The sequence below is a fragment of the Dermochelys coriacea genome, chromosome 9, assembly GCF_009764565.3.
Source record: "Dermochelys coriacea isolate rDerCor1 chromosome 9, rDerCor1.pri.v4, whole genome shotgun sequence".
Lineage (NCBI taxonomy): Eukaryota > Metazoa > Chordata > Testudines > Dermochelyidae > Dermochelys > Dermochelys coriacea.
In genome coordinates, this window is record NC_050076.1 from 16,338,975 (window position 1) to 16,361,641 (window position 22,667).

Below are 22,667 nucleotides of genomic sequence, written 5' to 3' on the forward strand. Positions count from 1 at the left end.
CCGCCTTGAATTTATCTGCAAGGCCCAGATGCTTTGCATTTTTAAGTTTCTTTTGAAAAAATCCACTTCTGCTGTGCTGCCTGTCATGAATTGTGTTGATCTGTATAGAACATCCCTTTTGTTGTTTCCTTCTTGTACTTCTGTTTGCCTGTCTGTACATCTACTCCCCAGATTGGGAGCTCTTTGGGGCAGGAACCATTCCTCCTTGTGTGTCTGGAAAGCAACTAGCACACTGTGGATGCTACCACAAACAACAAATTAATGGTTATTATCTTGAAATCCTCTTTGGAAGTTGCTTAGAGGTTTAGAAGGCTGGAGTCAGTGCTACTTCCTGTTGATCAAGGCTACACCGTATATTGGTGCCCATCACTGTGCTTCCCAAAAGTAAGAGCAAACAGCAGCGATCTCCCTGTCTCTTCCTTCCTTGTTGGCAAGAGGCAGGGTTAGGTGGTGGTGGTTCTTAATTTGAATTTTTACTGAATATGGGAGAATGAGAGTCCAGGTGCGGAGATGAAAGGTGCAAAATAAATGGAAATGCAGAAATAGGGGATGCATTTCATGGTGATCATAATCACCTCTGTGCTATAAACAGTGTTATTTCTGATGCTATATAAATATGCTAATTTAACGATTTAGTTCGCTAATCTAATAATCCTGCCCTTCTCTACTTAATGTCAAATCTCTTGTAGAGCTGTAGTGATGGAATTCAAGCTCGCCCCTGATTTGTATGCCCCTGATCATATTTTGGATTGATACAGAGGATTAGAAACACTTCACTTTAAAGGTCAGCCTTGTTCGGTCAAAATGGAGCATTAGCCTGGTCTTTTGCAATTAGAGCTTTCTGTGCTGGGAGAGGATTTATAGGCTTCCAGCTTTGATGCTTCTCTGAAAGCTAAGACTGTACGGTCCCAACTAAAAGAGTAATAAAAATCAATGAGTTTAAAAAAACAAAACTGTCTTGGTTAAAAAAAAAAAGTTGTGCTTTTGGTTTTGGATCATTTCCAAGGATTTATTTGACTTCTTAAATAAGAGCGGGAAAGAATGGGAAATGTGAGGAATATTCAAGTATGACGAAAATCTGCAGTTGTCCTACTCAATACGGATCTCTCTCTTTCTCCCGGGTACCCCAAGGGGACAGTGTCAGATTGATAGGAGAGAAAGCCTTGTTCAAGCAAACAACTAACTTACTCTTGTTCAAATGGGGAGAGAGAAAATATATTTCAGAAATGCCCAGGGTGCTAGTAAATAAGGTTTAGGGTGGCTGAACTTTATGTCCCGTCCTTTCTCATGGATTTTAGTTTCCTATTACTGAAGTGCTTGAATTAAAACAACCCTGCATTATATGGGATGATGCTATCCCCAGAGAATGCATTCAAGTCTGATGGGAATGGTACATGAATGGTACATGACTGGACAACCCCAGTAGGACTCTTAATGTAAGAATCCATTGGCAAAAGGACATTATCTGGAGTAAAAAGAATGAGGAGTCCTTGTGGCACCTTAGAGACTAACACATTTTTTGAGCATAAGCTTTTTCCTCTTCAAATGATGTTCCACAGCACAAAAAGGGTCTGTTCCCCATGCATGGACTCTCCCATCTCTTTTATAATGGAAACACACGAGTTCCACTGCGTCCTTGGCCTGCCACAACTGCATTGGTGGTGGGTCAGGACTGCTCTGGACCAGTTAGTGGAAGCAATAGCAATTCCTGGGCTCTGATTCAGGAAGATACTTAAGCATCTGCATAGTCCCATTAAACACAATGGGACTGTTCATGTGGTTTAAGCTAGGCAAGTGCTTAACGTACCTTGCTGAACCAGGAGGCTCTCGCTAAGCAATGTATGAAGTGCTTAAAGGAGATACTATACAGAATAGTCAGAAGAGTGCAAAATACTTGAAACAAAAGGCAAACCCTACTCAAAATGTGCTATATTTTTTCATTCATGCCTCCCCACAATAGCTATACACCTACATTTTATTATGAACCCACCCAAAATTGCCACATTTTGCTCATTTTTTGCCCAATATGAGCCCCTCTTCCAAGCAAATGGTGGCTCTGAAATGTGCTACTCAGAGTATGCTTTCTCTTTTTTTTTGGTTTCCAAAAAGCCAGAGCGGAAGGGCACAAAATCACTAAAAATGCAATGGCAGAAATTGCACTGCAGCATTTTGCAGAAAGATGGTTACCAAAGGATCTTAGCCTGCTGTCACTGAAGTCAGTGACAAAACTGCCAGTGGGAACAGGATCAGTCTCAGGTTTGTAGAGCTCTTTAATAATAAAGTGAAATAATCTGCTGCTTTTTAAGCAGAAACCAGTGCCTGCCCTTCCTCATATTACTCATCAATCGGCATATTTTGCCTAGACCTTGCCATGTGATGAATTGTCGTTTTCAGGTTTTCTGCAGCTTTGATTTGAACTAATATATTTGCATGAATTGACTGGATTTCACTTCTGTTGCCTCGTGACCCTGCCCCCTTTCAGATGCACCACATCTCAGTGGGTGCTGTGTCAGGCTGTGTGATAGAGTGCAGGGAGTTAACAGGGGAGCCTGCACTCTGGTCACTCTGACACCAGTTGGTTCCTGGAGAAAACTGATTGGGATAATTAAAGGTAATTGGTACATCCAACCCACCAGTATCACTAGCTAATGAGCCCACCAGCTCCAGAGTGATAGAGGCACAGGAAGGAAATACAGGAGGAGGAGAGGAACAAAGCTAGTTGAGTCTAGGGAAAGGAGACCTTTTCTCAGGTCCCAAGAAGGAGGCTGAACACACAGGGGGATATTGTAAATAGACTGTTGCACAGGATTGTGAAGGTGTTGGTGGAGGGAACTCAAATAAATGGCACAGTGAATACGCAGCCAGTAGAGTCTGAACCAGTTTCCGTGACATGAAAAGGCAGGAGCGGAGCAGAACGCACTCTGCTACAGGCTCATAAAGTTAAACCATGCTTGCTTTAAGTTCTGTTGGAAATCAATAAAGCAAAAGTAAGGAAAATAGGATTTGGCCTCGATTTTATTTTTTAATTGAATCATCATTTTGCTTTTCACAAAAAAAAATTTTAAAACTTCACGTTCTATTATCTGACTCTTTTTTCCTTTACCTTATCTGATATTTAGAGTATCTGATGCTTTAATTGATTTCCTCAAACTCAGATTTATGTCATGCAAGCATTAAGAGGGTTGTAAACTAAGTGGAGAAGACTAGAGTGCTCCTTTAAACAAAATGGTTTATCTTGGAGACCAGCTAATTTTCTGACAAAAACAAAAAACCCAATATACTCCTAGGTAAATATTTAAGTATTTATTTTTATTTCATCAAGCATTTTAGCCATTTTAGGGTTTTTTACTAGGATGCTTTCCTACTAAAGGCTAAATATATAAATGTTCCCAGATTGACTTTGTAAAAGCCAAAAACAAATTATGTTGGGCTCTGTCAAATGTTCTAATTTAATGCTCTGTGACAGTGAAGATGCATGTCCTAGCACTTTACCTTGCACTTCACAATGAAATTATAATTTGTCAACACTAGTGTATTTTATCAGTGGTGATACTTACTGAATATAGTTTTATAATGCTATCAAATATTAATATCTGAATATTTTCAGATGAGATCTTTCCCCCTCTGCACATCTCTCTGCAGGTTTTCTGCATGGCGGGATTCATGCTGTGGTTGATGAACGGCATGTGAAATATGCCCAATTCTGTAGGCATAACTCCCGGTCAATTCTGTCCTCATTTACAATCACATCAGGTAACTGAGGGCAGAATCTCATACCTAGAGTGACCAGATAGCAAGTGTGAAAAACCAGGACAGGGGTGAGAGGTAATAGGTGCCTATATAAGAGAAAGCCCCAAATATCGGGACTGTCCCTATAAAATTGGGACATCTGGTCACCCTACTCATATCTCATATCTGGATAGGGCTTGAATGGCTGCAATATACAGTGATGTTTTGGTGCCAAAATAACCTAGGGGAGCAGTCACATGATAGAGTGGCTCATAAGTATGTCACCAGCCTCCCTGCTTCCTCGTCTCTCCCTACAACATACAAGGGCCTGCATTTATACCATTTCCTCTCTCAGCAGGACTTGCTGTCAGGCCTACAACTCTAATGGCTCCTGGACTACAAGTCCCAGAACTCCATTGATCTGGAGGGAAACTGGGCACAGGTCAGAACAGGGACCAGAATCCTGCTTAAAGGTGCAGCTCACCCCGAGACAAGACCCTTAATCGGATTGGAACCCCATTTGTTAAGCTGCGTATAAGCACAAATGTAGAGGTAGAGTGAACTGTGTGATAACGTGGGAGAAGTAATTGATTATTTCTCACCTGGCAAAAATTGGAACATGCCATTCTAATTTTGGGGGGTTGAGGGGGAGAACCTTTGTTGATTGAATTTAAAGAGTTCAAGGATAAACTTTTAAAGATAACATTTCAAAGAGAGAAATGGTCCATAAAAATGACAGGAGTTAGGTTTCATTCCATTGGTTATTTTAGCTTCAAGCAAAAAACTTAAAGGAAGAAAATTACTTTTAACTCCAGTCCAGCCAAATCTAAAGTTGTTGACCTTTTTAAGATGACTTTTGTTCAGCTATTTTCTCTCTCCTTATAGAGGCCTTCTAGAATTGAGTTAAAAATATAGTGTATTTGGATTATGTATTAGTTCATTTTCTCTAAATGGTGGAAGGGAGGGGTTTTTGATCTTTTCTCATTTACACTACAGAAATCTTCAGATAGTTATGCAAGTAGACAATTTATGTGAGAGCACTCTTATTCCTATGTTCAATTGTCAGTAATCTTGTACATGCCCTCAGGCATCATAAAATAACAACCAAATGGTAGCTGAACCTCAAGGGTTTCAATTTGAGGCCTTAAACTGGGGAACAGAAAAATGTTTTCCTTAAATTTCCCAGTATTAGAATTATGTATTAGGTTTGGACTTTGGAAGCTGAACAATGTGCCTGGGAAGTAAATGTAATATCATATCTTCTAGAGTAGCTATGCCATGCCTGGCTTTTAAGGCTGGCTTTTTCTAAGCATATGTCTACATTGCTAGCATAGCTAAAAATACCAGTGAACATGTGGCAGCATGGGCTAGCAATGGAAGTACATACTCAGGGTCCTGGGTAGGCTTGTACAGCCAGAGTTGAAGCCCATGCCTCCATGTCTTCACTTATATTGTTAGCCATGTTGGCTAGATTAAAACCTTCAGTTGCAGTGTACACATACCCCATTTCATTCTTCCATTGACTTCAGTAGGCATTGAGTCTGGCCCATTTTAATATAGGGGAATAATTTGTGCATGTAGTACCAGACAGTAGATGAGTGAACCTAGTAGCTGTGAAATTCATAGTATATATGAGCAATATATGTTTTGGGGCTTAAAGTGGGACTTAAATGGCACATAGGCCTTGTGCTAAACTTCTGCCTGAAGGTGAGTGTCACCCTGTTCTTTTGGATATAGGCTTAAAACCTCCTGAACAAGCCATGTAGTTCTTAGGCAGTATAGCCGAGTGGGTAGGACTCCGCAGACGTGGATTCTGTTCCTGACTCTATTGCTGGGCTGACCTTTGGGAAGTCTCTTCGGTGCTTCAGTTTCCCAATGGAAAATGGAGATAAAGATATAACTCTCTTTGTACTTTGAGATCCATGGATGAAAAATGGTATATAAGAGTGTTGGGACACTGGTGGTGGTTTTTACACAGGCGAAACTCCCAATTGCTTAAAAATGTGAGTTTTTCCTGAATATTAACTGAAGGATCAGGCCCTTTTATTGCATGGTTGTGAAGTGACCCCTATCTTTTCCTGTGAAAATGAAATTCACCCCTGCACAAAGGGACAGCACCCTGGGTTTCACCCTGATAATTTCTGTTATTTGCTGTTCGAACAAGGTCACTTTTCATTTATACCAGTAGTGACCTCTTTGAGTTGTACCTTACTTCAGCCAATATTTGTATTGAATAAAGGTAATATCCAGAATGCCTTGGTCTAAAACGCTTGACTGAATCAACTGAAGTATATTACTTGTGGAAACTTACCAACATTTTTCTAATGTGCTGTCACACAACCTTTAAAATCTGACTTTGTTGTCTTCCACATTCACAGAAATTAGAGTTACTCCTGCATATTGACATGACATTATTAAGTTAGTGATAGCTGGGATAACATTTTGAAGGTAATTAGGAGCATGAATTTATGCACAAATGAATGCTTAGTGTTTGATTAAGACAGCTTTGAAGGTCACACTTGAATAGACTTGAAGTTGAGATTTGGGTTTATACCCAAATAAGCATTGACAGAAAATCAGGGGACACAAAAAAAAGCTTAGGGAAGCGGGGCCGGGGGGGGGGGAGAGGAAGGGAGGGGCACGGCAGAGCTGCTTGGTTTTTTTTTGCTTGGTTTGTTTTTACATCATCAAGTAGATCATGATGCAGTGCAGTGGTATATCTATATATACCAGTGAAAGATGGGAAGTAAAACTGACTATTTCAACATGAGTAAAGCTTGCAAACTGCCTTATTTTGGGGAGTGTGATTGGAGGATGGTTTTGTTACCATCTTAGAAACCTAAGTATTTGAAAGCTTTTTTTAACCTCTCATGAGAGCTAATCCTGCCAGCCCTTACTCACATAAGCATTTATTACTCACGTGGGTAGCCCCATAGACTTCAGGGGGACTCTTTCCTCCCATGAGTGAGGCTTTGTAAAGCCATATGGAATTTCTGGCCCGTGGTTGACATACATCTCCCTCTATTATCCTCTGTTTCTTTATCTAAACCTAAAATATAACAGCTGATGCACTACTGAAATGCAGCTCTCTTTGAACTGCAATATGGCAGCTGTTTTTAAACAGTGCACAGCAACATTATATAGTTTAGGGCATTTGAAGCATATCATATAAAATTGAAACTATCAGGGGATTTAAGTGGGCAGAATGACATTTACTCAAGATAGAATTAGGTCAGGCTGCTCACAGCGCTTATTTCCCCCCAAAACGACCTCTTCTTCAGTGACTACAGGTAGCCAGAATCTGTTTTATTTAAACTACCTGCATCTCCAGCAGCATGAAATCCCCCAGCCACCATCTTGGAAATTGACTCAGTACTGACTTACTCTTGTAAGCGCTGCCCACTGAAACACCACACCACTTCCTGCAGCATGCAGAGTTTTGAATTCCTTGGAGGATTTACTGAGTTCCTTGGATAGCTCCCATCTAAATACTGTGCCAGCCCAACCCTACATATGTTGGTGAGAGTTAATAACATAACTCCACAAAGTGTGTGTGTGTGGGAGGGAGTGGGGAATAAAAGTAGTCTTAAAAATTACTTTCACTCTGTTCTGGTATCTCTCTGTCATCCACACAAGCAGAGAAACTAGGATGATTAAACGTACTTGATGTTTTCCAAGATCATGTTCACAGTAAAGACTTAGGGCAAAATTCTCATCTCAGATCTGCACAGTACTGCTCTGCTTTGGGATTCTGCTCCCACTAGGAGTATGTATCAATTGTCATCATTTGGGAGATTGAGCATATGCAGGGAGGGCGAAAAGATCAAAGTGGAATGCTATCACAGAGATCTGAGGAGAATTTGCACTTAGCTTGTCACTTACAGGCAGCTGGAGAAAAGCTAGTGCTTGCATTTTCCTCTATGAAATGCATATTTGTCAACGTATTGGCTATTCCTTTGTCATGATCATGGGCCTCCAAAGATATGATGAGCTAGGATAGGAATTCACTTGAATACAGATTTTAAAAAGCTGCTACCAGATGGGTTTAGTAGTCTGTCTGAAATGTTAAAGAAAAAAGGCTACAACAAATAACATGCATATAGAATTCAACCAGAGGTGGAGAATAATAAACATGTTAAAAAGCAGATTACTATAAATTAGAACTGAATATAGTAATAATATTTAGAAAGTGCAGATTACCTTCAGGAATGGCGTTCAACAGTTATTTTATAATGATACTGGTCACAACTTTATTCAAATTTCTTTAGCAAACAGTATATGCCCCTTTGCCTAATTCTTCCGGCCTCTAGCTGGGCATGCCCCTGTATATGTCCGTGTTAGACTGCATAACAGAATTATAATTACATTATTTATTCCAAAGGCTGGAGGTAAGGGCAGTGTGGTTTGCAATGGGAACTGGAGACAGCTAAGTCAACAGGAATTTTCTCCTTTGAATTCAGTGGGAGGAGGAGCAGGCCCTTGGTTCTGCCATTTATTTCGAGGCCTTGAAATAAAAAAAAGCCTGATTGAAAGGCCTGAGGCAAATCCTAACAAAGTCAGAGTCAATGCTCCCATGGATTTTAATGGGAGGAGGATAGAAATTGTGATAGGTGTAGAATCCTCTCCAATGCCCATTGATCTCAGTGGGAATTGGGGTGGGGGGTGGGAAGTGGGAGACTTGGCAAATGTCAGAGACAGGCTATAGCTGAGGAAGTATTCAATTGGAATTCTGGGTTCTACCCCTGGCTATGCCACAAAGTTGTAAGTCCTTTAGACCTGTGTTTCAAAATAGTCTGTGATTGCTGGTGCCTCTATTTTTGAGTGCCCAGCTTCAGGCAAATACGGTCTGATTTTTCAAAAGAGTTGAACCCCTACTAGCTCCCACACTAAATCAGGCTATTCACTTTTGAGCTCTTCCAAAAATCTGTCCCTGATTGTGAGTGCTGAGCATTTAGCCCCTAGGATTTGACTTTCAGAGGTGCTAAGCAGTCAATAAAAGATGAAGTCATGTAAGTGATAGGGCTTGATTTCTTCAGATGTGCAGAGCGTGTGCCTCAGGTTGGGTACCTAGAAATGGAAGCGACTGTGCTCTTTGGTGTGTTTAAAAAAAAAAAAGACATCCTTCCCTGTTAAATTTTTACTCTGCAGTTTGTAGACACTGACTGGCAATCATTTTGCTGTTGCTGGGGAACAGGAAGGCTGAGAGAAGCCCAGAGGGAAAGTCTCATGGGGCAGGAAAGTAGGATTTAATGCAGACCACATACCTCTATTGCTTTTTCTGGTTCAATCTCTTGCCTGCATTGCATCCCTGCAGGTCCCAGAAGAGGGGAAATACAACCTACCAAGACTACATGAAGATGCATGTAGAGTTTTTGATTAACCTGTGCAGCATTAAATGGGAGAGGAATGCAGGGCCTCAGTTCTATCAATGATTTAAAAGAAAACTCCAATGTTTTTCAATCAAAGATTATACAGAACTGTGTGTTTTTTATAAAAGTTTTGACACACTTTGCTAAACTTCAACTGTAACAAACGTTAGTCAAGAAATTCCTGTGCAAGCTCCAACCTTGCTGTGCTGTGAGTGGTTCTGATCTCACAGAAGGAAGCCTGCCATTTTTCATGACAGCCATGCTCTACACTGCCTCTGAAGGGACCTACATACTGCAAAGTACAAATTAACAGGGTTTTGGAGGGAGGGGTGTCTTAAAACAAAATACCCAAAGAGCACAGTTGTTCACTTCCCAAGAACAGCAAAGGAAGCTGAAGTGACCTCACAAGGCAATTCAGATCCTTGGTTCAAAGAGGTGGAGAGAACCATTCAGCATGCCCAGCTGGAGGGGAGAAGTTTATTGATGTTTTAGGGAGATTTGAGTAGGAGCTGTGGGGTGTCACTTTCTGGGACAGTGCTCAGATTGGCAGAAACCCTAGGGGTTTTCCCCTTCCTTTGTGGTGTGGGGCATGGGTCACTTTCAGTTTTGAACTAGAGTAACTGGTGGATTCTTTATAACTTGAAGTCTTTAAATAGAGATCTGAGGACTTCAGTAACTCAGCCAGAGGTTATGGGCCTACTACATGAGTGGGTGGGTGAGATTCTGTGTCCTGCAATGTGCAGGAGGTCAGACTAGATGATCATGATGGTCCCTTATGGCCTTAAAGTCTACAAGAGTCCAGGTGAGGAGGAAGGAAATGTGAGAAACGTCACTGTTCTTGGGAACTGACCAAGGCACACATCCTGCAATGAGTTTTGAGTGGGTGGACCTTGCTCCAGCAAAGAGCTCATTTTATTGTAAGGTTGAAGGCTAAGTTAACTGCCTCAGGAGCTCAGTTGCCTATTCTTCTCTCCTACAAACTGCCTGAGCAGCCCTTGCTTTCTCTCTCTCATGAGCAAAGGTTGTTGCCAGTTGCCTGGGTTGGGGAGTGGAAGGGGTTAAATGCTAGGCATCTGGCTGGAAGAGTCTGGAGGGAGAAGGAGGTGAGAGAAATTCCATGTAAATGGCAGCTTCCCAGAAATAAAATAGTGTCAGAGTTTGCTTATACTGATGTTAATGTAAAGGAGAAGCAAATTTGATACACAGTGACAATACTGGCAGTTTTAAAAAATGGAATAATAAGAGGAGTGGCAATGCACATGCATTTTACAGCGTAAACCAGGATTGTATACAGGATAAGCATTTCAAATCTAATCTACAGTACTTCTCAAAGTCTACTGTGAAGTAGACTTGCACTGTCCCTCTCATCACCCAAGAAATGCCCTCTGAGTATCTGTCTTTGCAGTTTGTTTGAGGAATCCTCAACACCTCACCCCTTTCTTCTCTCAGCCTTAGGGCCTAATCCAGAGCCCACATAAATCAGTGAGATTATTTCCATTGGTTTCAGTTGGCTTTTAATCAGGTCCTTAGAGGGAAGATGCAGCAGCAACTGACATCAACCTTGTCTAAGGTAGGTCCAGTCCTTTTCTTGCTCTCCTTACATGATCCAGGAGATTAGAACACAGCTTCTCTTGAACTCAGGGGACCCAAAAATCTGTTTGGCTTTGTCAGGCTCTAAACAGAACCTGGGACAGCTGCGTTGGTTCTAAAGGAAGTAAATAAGGATCTGGATGACCTTGTAAAGTGGAGTAATAGTAATAGGATGAAATTTAATAGTGAGAAGTGTAAGGTTATGCATTTAGGGATTAATAACAAGAATTTTAGTTATAAATTGGGGACGCATCAATTAAAAGTAACAGAAGAGGAGAAGGACCTTGGAGTATTGGTTGATCATAGGATGACTATGAGCTGCCAATGTGATATGGCTTGAAAAAAGCTAATGCGGTTTTGGGATGCATCAGGAGAGGCATTTCCAGTAGGGATAAGGAGGTTTTAGTACCATTATACAAGACACTGGTGAGACCTCACCTAGAATACTGTGTGGCAGTTCTGTTTTTTATGATGTTTAAAAAGGATGAATTCAAACTGGAGCAGGTACAGAGAAAGGGCTACTAGGATGATCCGAGGAATGGAAAACTTGTCTTATGAAAGGAGACTTAAGGAGCTTGGCTTGTTTAGCCTAACTACAAGAAGGTTGAGGGGAGATATGATTGCTCTCTATAAATATATCAGAGGGATAAATACAGGAGAGGGAGAGGAATTATTTAAGCTCAGCACCAATGTGGACACAAGAACAAATGGATATAAACTGGCCACCAGGAAGTTTAGACTTGAAATTAGACAAAGGTTTCTAACCATCAGAGGAGTGAAGTTTCGGAATAGCCTTCCAAGGGAAGCAGTGGGGGCAAAAGATCTATCTGGTTTTAAGATTCTACTCGATAAGTTTATGGAGGAGATGGTATGATGGGATAATGGGATTTTGGTAAGTAATTGATCTTTAAATATTCAGGGTAAATAGGACTAATCCCCTGAGATGGGATATTAGATGGATGGGATCTGAGTTACCCAGGAAAGAATTTTCTGTAGTATGTGGCTGGTGAATCTTGCCCATATGCTCAGGGTTTAGCTGATCGTCATATTTGGGGTCAGGAAGGAATTTTCCTCCAGGGCAGATTGGAGAGGCCCTGGAGGTTTTTCGCCTTCCTCTGTAGCATGGGGCATGGTTGACTTGAGGGAGGCTTCTCTGCTCCTTGAAGTCTTTAAACCATGATTTGAGGACTTCAGTAACTCAGACATAGGTGAGGTTTTTCGTAGGAGTGGGTGGGTGAGATTCTGTGGCCTGCGCTGTGCAGGAGGTCGGACTAGATGATCAGAATGGTCCCTTCTGACCTTAGTATCTATGAATCTATAAATGATTCTCGTCTTGGTTTTTCTAGAATTGGCCTGTGGCCATTTCTCCAGCACCATGGGACATATTCTTTCTCAATTTCTTGGTTCATGTTGAGATCTGGATAACAACTTGTAACCTCGATGTGGAAGTGCACAGTACCCACTAAGCAGTTTTAGTACAAGTTAGACACTTCTTCTCATGCTGGATTTGGGCCTAGTTTGAACTGAAATAAATTCTTCCTCTTCTGTCAAAAGGAGCATGTTTGCTGATCTTACACTATTTTCTGCATAGATCCAAACCAGTTACGCTGTTCCATGACAACAAACCCTATTAAAACAAGCTCGGACACACTGCTGGAATATTAACAGTCTTTGGAGTAATATTTCTAATTTTCGGGTGCCTACACTTAAGTTTGCAAGTCCTTTGCACAGGATGTGGTTACTGACTAATGCTGTAGAAAGTGTTAGTTGTCACCATAAGGGTTAGTAATATGTAAAGACTTGATGCTACCTTTATTCCTGTACTGTACATAGCTGCTTTCAGTTTTCACAGTTCTATCTAATCTATATGTGCTTTTCACCCCTGTAGTATGAAACAAAATACCTAAATTTGGCTAAAAGTATTATGCATGTTTTCTAAATGCTTTATATTAGCAATATTGATAATTATATTAATACTGAGCACTATAAATCTCAGAGTAGTGGGTCAGTGTGTTTTATCACCATACTAAGGCTACGAGAAATTGGGGCAAAGTGACTGTGGTAGTGAGACACAGCAAGTCCATAGCACAGCTGGAAATAAATCCGAGTCTCCTGACTTCCAGTCTGCTACCCTATATGCTGGACCATATTACAACTGCCTTATAATCAATAAGTAAGTACAATGTATATGTGTGATGGGTTGGACCCCCCTTCTGGGATGCTACCTGATGTACTAGGATTTCACTGAGCCTCTGCTGCTCCACTGGCCTGGGTTCCCACTCCCAGTTTTGCTGAATTTGGCTCTCCGGCCTCTTGCAGCACACACACATAGGTAGGGCCACACGCAGGTGCAGCCACAGATTGAAGTCAGCTCTGTGTAAGAGGACTCCCCCAGCACTCACGTGCACACCCCTTTTGGGAGATAAACCCAAAATAATACTGTCTTGCACTGTATAGAAAAACCTGCACAGCGCAAGCTAATAAAAATCTGCCCTCTTCTTCAATGTGGAGAGATGTGCATGACTTCTTGCCCCCTGCCGTTAGAAATTGCTTAAACTGGGTTTAATAATAAACAAAACAAATTTTATTAACTATAAAAGGCAGATTTTAAGTGGTTCAAGGGATAGCAAACAGAACAAAGCAGATTACTAAGCAAATGAAACAAAACATACAAACTAAGCTTGACACACTAGATAGGTAGGATACAAATTAGCAAATTCTCACCCTGAGTGATAAACAGGCTGGCAGATTCTTAAGACACAATTGCCTTGGCTTTCCCAGGTTATCATACAAAGGCTAAAGAATTTAGCCTGGGACCATCACTTCTCACAGTTCAGTCTTTTGTTCCTCAGGTGTTTTGTGTTATTGTAGGGAGAGTGAGGACCTCATGTTATCATTGTCCCTTTTATATCCATCTCCCCTTCCCCATCTTCCCCCACCCCCCTTGATGGAAAGCTTTTTTGCTGTGACCTGGGTCAAACAGTTCCCATTGTATAGAGCTATCTGACCTGGATCAAACAGCTCCTATTGTGTAGAGCTATCTCTGAGAGGTTTCTATTGCACACGGTTCCTGAGGTAATCCTTATGCTTGTGTGCATTTCTTCAATAAGCCACTAACATTGTTTGGCCTCATCCAATGTAGCACATTTGAAAAACAGAGACATGGTCAATATTCACAGCTTCAGATACAAAAATGAAACATGCATACAAATTGGATAATCACATTCAGTAAATTATAATCTTTCCAATGATATCTTACATGACCCATCTTGCAGAAAGTCTGTCTTAGTTATACCATATTGATATCATAACCATGTTTCTATGAAGAATATGGGGTGTAACATCACAATATGCTTATGCACTGTTTACACTGGAAATACTGCAGCTGTACTGCTGTAGCGCTGTACTGTAGACACTTACTACAATGACAGAAGCGGTTCTTCCATCGCTGTAGTAAATCCACCTCATCGAGAGGTGGTAGTTAAGTCGACAGAAGAATTCTTCCATTGACCTACCGCTGTCTGTGTTGAGGCTTGGGTCGGCTTAATGACATCTCTTGGTGTGAATTTTTCACACCCCGGAGCAACGTAGCTGGGTCGACCTAACTTTCTAGTGTAGACCAGCTCTTAGAATAAGGAGTTCATCATTTCATTGACTTAAGGTGAAGTTGAAAATCTTTGGGGGTAGAGGCAACATAATCCATCATTGCAAACAGTGATTTTGCTTTATGTATGTTTTGTTTACAAGTCTGCGGGCTAGAGAATTTATTGGCTACATCTCATCTAATCTTCACCTAGTTCTTCTTTCCATTTCTAAACTGGCAAATATGTTTACAGAATCTTTGGTCCAGTGGTTAAAGAATAAGGGTGAGAGCTGACATCTGGGTTCCGTTATTAGTCTGGCCTCTGACTTTCTGAATGACCTTGTTAAGGCACATATCCACGCTGCTTTTCAGTTTAGCAGTCTGTATAATGTTAGAGGATTCACTGATTCTGAGCTCAGAAAGGACCTCAGTGATCGTCTAATCTGGCTTCCTGCTTAACAAAGACCATAGAATTTACCCAAGATAATTTCTGTTTGAACTAAAGCAACTCTTTAAGAAAAACATCCATTCTTGATTTTAAAATTGTCAGTGTTTGTGAACCCACCACAGCACTCGGTAAGTTGTTCCAATGGTCAATTACCCTCACTGTTACAAATGTGTGTGCCTCTATTTCCGGTCTGAGTTTGCCCAGCTTCAACTTCCGGTCACTGGATCTTGTTATACCTTTGTCTGCTAGATTGAAGAGCCCACTATCAAATATTTGTTCTCAGTATACGCCCTTATAGATTGTAACTAAGTCACCCCTAAACCTTCTTCTCTTTGTTAAGCTAAATATTTTGCGCTCCTTGGGTCTGTCGCTAGTGATGACAACACTGGCCTATCTCACAGGGCTGTGAAGTTTAGTTGATTAATGTCTGGTAAGCCCCTGAAAGAGTCTTGGGTGGAAGACACTATGGAAGTGCAAAGAACAAGCTATGTTTTCACAATTGGACTTGCTGATCTCATGCTAATGGACCCACAAAGAACTACTAGAAGCTGGTAGCCCTGGATGCCTTCTTCCAGGGGGTGCTGTGCCACTCAACTGTTTTGTTTTCCCCCCTCTCCATTCTGATTGGCCAGCTGTTGTTGTTTCACTGATGGCCAGCCTTTTATTTTATTTTATTTTAATTTTATTGTTTGGCTCAGCTGCTGTGCTGGAGCAAGGGGTGGCTCTGAAAACATTTTTCTGCCCTGGAAAAACAGCTGGGGTTGCTCCCACTGCTATCCGCAGTGATTCATTTTGGAATTACAAGAGCAGGCAATGTCTATACATTTCATTATTCTTTATGTAACCCACACACCTCCTGGATGCGGTGCTTTGTCCCCTCTAGTGGCACCGAGACCAGCTGGAGATTAATATGTCTGCTACAGCCTTAGCTAAGGGCCATGTGGCTTTTAGCTCCTGCAGTAGAGGCTCATGCATTTAGCTCCAGAGGTTCCCAGATTCAATCCCACTTGCCGATGACCGCGGTCTGTCGGTGTTACACTTCCCTCATCCGTTGCCTCCGCTTTACTGAATGCTCAATGAGCCTTGATTGCATCCCCTGCTGTTGCTCCCTTTGCTTTAATTAGTGTCGCTAGGTTTGGGGACACTCTGGCAGAGCAAGGCAATATGAATTTGGTAGCTGGAGGATCTGTTTTCACGAATTATGCTATCTAAATAAACAGCATTGTAAATATCCCTCTCCTGAAAATCAGGGTACTTTATCAGCAGTGCTTCCCTAATGGCTTATGCTTGGGAGGGCAAACAGGCGCTGTCCAAAGAGCAGTGTCTAGAGGCATTGGCTGGCATCCTGACCCCAAGGAAGTCAACGGGGTGAGGGGACTTCAGTGGGTCCAGGACTTCACCCATAATGCCTTGAGGTGGCCTAAGGAAAGCACTGGAAGGGGTGCCCCATGCTATGCTTATTCAGTAGGTGTAGTCAATGTCTCACCATGAAATACGCCCTCTAGGGCTGCAAACTCTCCACCCTTGTGCTCCTGTGCATTGGTAGGTAAATTATTCCTCTGGATTTGCTGGAGAGGATGTGGGCTGCCTGCATTCTCTCCTTTTTTCTGAGTGCTTTGGGGCCTGGGTGAGGCATAATTTTAGCCTGAGCTTGTGCAAATTTGTGTGTGTGAAATCTGAAATGATGTAGGAGCCGTCAAACCAGCTGCTGCTCCTTTGCCTGTCTACAATTAAACTGGTGCAATAATATTTTCATTTTATACAATGCTCTTGGTGCATTGTTGGAATACATGCTGCCTCTCTGGCTGCATAAATCCCCTTGTTAAATGAGTGAGAAGTTCCCAGTGGACGAATTGGCTTCCTATTGAAGTAATACATTTAGGTGGAATGAAATGCCATATCGCTCTCTGAAATTGCTCTGCTGTCTGGATGACCTCATGGACATCCGAAGTCCACCCACAACAACTGCGTGCCTGTAAATCCCTGGTGAGAGCTCTGGTGTCTGGCAATGACTGGCAAATCCGTACCCTGCTAAGGACAAGATAATATAATGGATCTTTTTAATCTGCAGGAAGGGGTTAGAGCCTGAGAAGGGCCAGCTGTCCTCAGAGATCCACACAATGGCTTCAGCATAAAACATAAACAACGTATGGGGTCAAATACTGCAGATAATTACACCACTGTAAAACCAGAGTAATTCTACATTGATATTAGCAGAGTTAATCCTGATTGATACCCAAGGAGAATTTCATCAGTTGATTTTAATACACATATTAACATTCATTCTTCCTGGATTTTTTCCTCCCCCAAGAAAATGCAATCAGAGCAGCAATCTCCACTTTCCTTTGGGAAAGGTGGCTGCTTAGAGTGCTTAGTCTGGCGGCACGTTTGCTCCAGTTTTTTCCTTTCTTGTGCACCAAAGCACATGTCCTGAAATACTGAACGGTAATGCTGTTCCCCCGGGACTCCAGGATTCTCTCCAGTGACCCAGTTTTGTTCATACAATTTGCAAAGATTGATGCTGGACAAAGACTCTAATATTTCCGCATGATATTCTGGACAAAATGAACCTGCTATAACAGCTGAGACATTCTGTTCCCTCCATGTTTATACCATATGAATGAGAAATGCTGTAGTTGATAGGAAGATATTTCCTAAAGAAAAATCCCATCTATATTTGTTTTCCCTAATGTTATGTCTCTCTCTGGCAGCTGAGCCTGAAGGTCAAGGGTCTCCAGAAGCTATTTTAGTCCAGTGCAAAACTCTGATAAAACCATAGTTTCAAATTCCCCAATGTACACTTTTTTTAATATGACACCAACTTAAGTTAATACAAGATAAAGTCACAAGTCAAAGCTACTAGAATTCCCACAGTTCTGTGGTTTTCAATACACAAGAATGCAGCAAAGTGGTAGGCTCTCAGGGAGCCTGCATCACCCAGCACCTCGAACTCACCATGTTGGTGTAAGGTCCCTAGGTGATTTTATGTCAGTGGAAGATTGGGTATATTGAAGGTCCACTCTGCCATGCCCCAGGCATGCCCCCTCCCTCTCTCCACATCGGGGCAGGAGGCTTATGCTGGAGTCGGAGGCGGCTGTGTTGCCTCCTTCAGCTTTATGGCCGTAGAGAGTACCCCTAGGCAGAAGGGGCATTTTGGACATTTTGTCTACTTTTGAGCAAAGTAGATGAATCAAACCAGAGAACAGGGCCCATAGAATTTGATGAGATCAGCTCTAATAGTCAAAGGCTCTCTGTGGAACCCCATGGTAATGGTTCAAAAAATATGAGCGGTTGTTAAGGAAAAATTAACACACCAGTTATGTACCCAGCAAACTAGACAAAGGACAAATAGATACTGAGATATTTGGTTACCATTTATTCAATACTCAGACAAAAAAAATCACCTGCCCCCCCCCCCCCCAAAATCAGTCCAATATTTTTGCATATTAACATTTGACAGACACATAGAAAACATGTGTAATCAGAGATTTCTCAATTTAATAGTCACTAGAAACAGCATGTTGTAGGCAGCATAAAGATGTTCACTCTGAACTATGGTAACACCCTGTTAAATAGAGAGATCTTATGCTTATATTACTGTACAGTGTTTCTATAAACAGAAGCTCACTCTTGTTGTTGTTTTGTCTCTGATTTACATGGCTAGGATTTGTGAACCCAATAAAACTTCCTAAATAAATAATTAAACATTCAAACCCCTCTCTTATTTTCACAAGAGAGAGACTTTGGACCCATATTTTTGGCTGGAATCACCTTCCCGCCTGTCCTCTTTTTATGCACTGTGCTTTGTGCCATTTACTGCCCTTTTCCCCCAAAGGTGGCTATTTTTTTCCATAATGTTTACTTCAGTAGAGGGGTGTAGAGTCTGCCTGTTCCTGGCAAGATTAGGGCCGGAGGCTGTAAGATTGCAAGGCCGTAGACTCAAAGGTTCTACTGTGTGTCAATGTAAAATGATATATTATTACTTGCGGTTGCCTCTTAAAAGGTTTTGAACTCTGGGATCCAGTTGGCACACCCTGCTGTCCTGACACTGCGTTAGCATGGTGCAAACATCACCGCATCATGACACAAACCCTGTCCTGGTGCCACTGGTGATTTTTTCATACATGCGGGGTTCCTCACTAGTTGACTCTAGGTGCAGGTTTGGATGCTCTTGGTCTTGATCTTGCCCCATTCAAGTCAATGGAAACCCATGGACTTTAATAGAGCAGGATCTAGCTCTTTGATGACTATTTAATAAGATTATATGCAACGAGGTGACTTTCTAATTCTACTTCAATAACTTGTTCCACTTGCGGCATCTCATTCAGTGTGAAAAGGCTTTGTCTCTCCTATGACCTCATGTCATATTATTCCTGCAGAATCGGTATTCTAAAATAAATAAATATTTTTTAAAAAAAGACAAAATAGTCAACACTTACCAAACTGCTGAATCGTACTGGGGAACATTGGGGCTCTTTTATTAAAATCTCAGGACCAAATTCCAGCTTGGAGGCACATTCCATTGTGTGAGAGCTGCAGCTAAGCCTCAAACAGAATTCGATCATAAGATAGGGCATAGGAGTGTGATTCAGGCGCTCTGAATTCTTCCTCTGGCTCTGTCACTGACTTGCTATTGAGCTTGTACAAGTGACTTCTCGCTGTGCCTCTATTTCCCCTTCTACCATCTATCTATTCATTGTAAGCTCAGGAGGACAGGGTCTCTCTGACTCTGTGTTTGTACAGTGGGGATTCTGGGTGCTGCTGTGATACAAACAATCATTAGGAAAATGGGTGAGCCTTCTTTATTGGCACCAGTGCTTAAAAGTAGTTGCCTCCAGATTTTCTCGGAGGATGCACCCTTTCTTTTCATTTTCTTTCCTATTTACATTCTGCATCTTTGCTGTGCGTGTGTGAGAGAAAAAGAGAACATTTGATGTGAACAGTTTTGATATAATGTGTGATTCATTTGTGGAGAGAAGGAAATCAGCACGGAGCAAAATGCAGCACTTCATTATGGTACAAAAATAGGTTGTGCTATAGAATATAATGAAAAAGTGAACAGTTTGCATATGAACTAGCCATTCAATGGCTTTGCCTCATAGGCCAGAAAACTCAAGAAAATGAGCCTTTTCATAGTCTTGCTTTTTAAACGTCAGTTGTTCTGCTTCACTGCTAGTGGGGGTTGTTTTTGAACCATTGTGACGTTATCTGCTGACACATGCTGACTGTACAGCTTTTATTTGTGGTTTGCTATTTTTAAGAGACAGTCACAGTCAACAGTTTGGGTTCTTTGTTTTGTCATCTCCCTTCCCCCCCCCCCCCAAAACGCATGTGCATACGCTCATTTTTCCATCAAGAAATTACCTACTCAAGTGCTGTCCAACAATCGTCTTCTTACAACTTTGTCAGTTTATCAGTTACCAAAAAATAAAGGATTAATATCAATTCATATTGCAATGAATCGAATAACAAGGGTGCATTTATATGTATACATGATTGTCAGAACTTTTAATTTAGCTAAACATTTTCCATAAAGGGCACAGTCAGTTCATTAGAATCCAAAGATGTAGGTATAATTTAAAACGGTGTTTTAAAAAATCATAATATGAAATGTTTGTAAAATAAAACCATTGTCTTGTATATTCAGACACACAGTTCTCAGTAGAGATTAAACATGTGATCTTCAGCGTTATGGGTATGATCCAAAGCCTATTGAATCAATGGGAAGATTCCTATTAATTTTGGTGGGTTTATAATCCAGTCTGTATTACCTGAGCTCAAGGAGAATTCCTGAGCTGTTATCTAAGTATCGATGGCAATCATCCATCTCGAAAGACGATGGTGTAAGTAAACAATAAAGCAGTTCATTTACTACAGTACATGTCATAATGCAGCATCACAAGTGGCTAAACATCCACTTTGCGAGTGACAGTCCTTGCCACATAATCCATGTGTAAAGTGCAGGGCCAGAAGATGAAGCTAGTGTACTATTTGCATTGAGGCCTGCTGAACTTTCTTCTTCTTTTTTCGCTTTCCTCTTTGTAATAGTAGGTGGATTCAGCCATTGGAAAGTTCTATCTATGTATTTATCTGTCTGGTTATTTTTATTATGGGGGTGGGCATGGGCATCTGATGCCTTTGCCAGTTATACACCCAAGGGTCTCTGCGTCTTTCTCTTTCTCTTTCCTCAATTGACCTGGACAGTATTACACACATGAAGCCCATTTATTGTATTTATTATTACTCATTATTGATATTTATTTTAATTCAGTGAAAATGGGGTTTTTGGATTTAAAGCTTCCCCACCAACATTCTGCATCAAAACACAACAGCTTTGGGCTAATACGCGAGAACCAGAAAGTGAAACTTAGTAGAGAGGAAAAGAAAGTGGCCAGCCAGTTTTCACTTTCCGAGCTTGAATAAGTGCAAAGAGTGACCGAGAACATGGTGAAATAGCAAATTCATTTATAAAAAATTCCTTCAGATTGCTAAACTAAGGAATTGAAAATTAATTTTACATTTTATCTTCCCGGGATTTGTTTAAATAAAATGTTCCTTGTAACTTTGCTAATATCTATCATTACTCACCAAGTTTTCTTGGCAAATTCCCCCTAAGGTCTGGCCAAGAATTTAAACCCTAGAGTGGTTGGACATTCTTCTGTGATTTTATATATATAGATATATACATATACATATATATATATATATATATATATATATAAGTCTTTATGACATTCTTCTGTGATTTTATATACATATATGAGACTCATTTTTGTCCTAGTTCATTCATGGGGGCTCAACTCCTCAGAATTTGACTGCTACACTGATTAGCATGTTTTCAGTCTTGTAATATGTCCACATAAAAGTACGTCTACTCTACTAATTTGTTCCACCTCCAGGACCTCATTTAGCATCAAAGTGCAGTCTCAGAGATATATTAGTCATTCCTCTGTCCAGTCACACAGTGAACTTTTGCTTCAGAGTAGGGGAAAAATTCAAAATGAAAGAATAATTATTTTACATCCTTAATGGTTTTGTTTGGGTGTTTGGTTTTGTTGTTATAGATAAAATAAATGTGCTTTAAGCTCTGTTCAAAACTCAAGTCGATAGGAAGTCACCAAATGACATCATGTTCTCTTTTGGGGCTTGAGTTCCACATGTCCAGCACTTCCTCAGGATCAGGCCCTGACTAAACAGTTCTCAGTGTTTCTGATTTATATAAAAAGGGAATGGTCAGAGGGTACCTGCTTCATTGTGTTACCATGCTACCCTGAGGGTTGGTTTCAAACCCTGGCTCGGGACAGAAATGAATTGACATTAGTGTCACTCTGTATTCTAGTGGGCTTTTATCCATAATGGATAGTTTGCAGCAAGGTGATTGTCTTTGCTCAAGGGAGAGACCCAATACAGGAATGTGAAGGGGAGTGTAGTAGACTGAGAGATGCTAGCAGAGCTCTTGTTTGTGGGGAAAATGTAACAAGCGCTAAGAATCCTTCACTCACTGATCAAACACATGGTGGGTGGAATGAAAGTTTCACACAATGGATGCTCAAAGGGTACTCAAGAAAAATCAGTGATGCTGGGAATGCTGCCAAAGCCATAAGATTGTTTAATAATGTTGTTGAAACAATGATACAGTGACAAATTCATGTCAGACTTGTGTTGTACATGAGGTTACTCATCCCAGGCCTAGTCCTGAAAATCCTTACTCACACGAGTAGCCTTTTTGATGTCAGTGGGACTACTCCGGTGAGTAAACTTTTACAGAATTCCGGCCTATTGTAATCATTTTCTTGGTGCCAGTATGTAATATAACGCAATAAAAATTAAACAATTTCTTTTCTTCTTTCATAGGGTCGTCATGTTAAAACAGGACAGCTTGCTGCAATTAAGGTTATGGACGTCACCGGGGTAATGTATCCTAATCTGGCTATTTCTATATCCATAA

The 22,667-nt window shown here is 41.1% G+C and overlaps 1 protein-coding gene across 31 annotated transcripts in view; it reads left to right on the top strand.

Moving 5' to 3' along the window:
• The window catches only part of TNIK (TRAF2 and NCK interacting kinase), a 308,457-nt gene that overhangs the window by 148,603 nt on the left and 137,187 nt on the right, over positions 1 to 22,667 (top strand). For all 31 annotated transcript variants that reach the window (XM_043491760.1, XM_043491773.1, XM_043491762.1 and 28 more), the window contains exon 3: positions 22,574 to 22,630. In XM_043491760.1, coding sequence (XP_043347695.1) covers positions 22,574 to 22,630 — 57 coding nt within the window. The remainder of the gene's footprint in view (positions 1 to 22,573; positions 22,631 to 22,667) is intronic.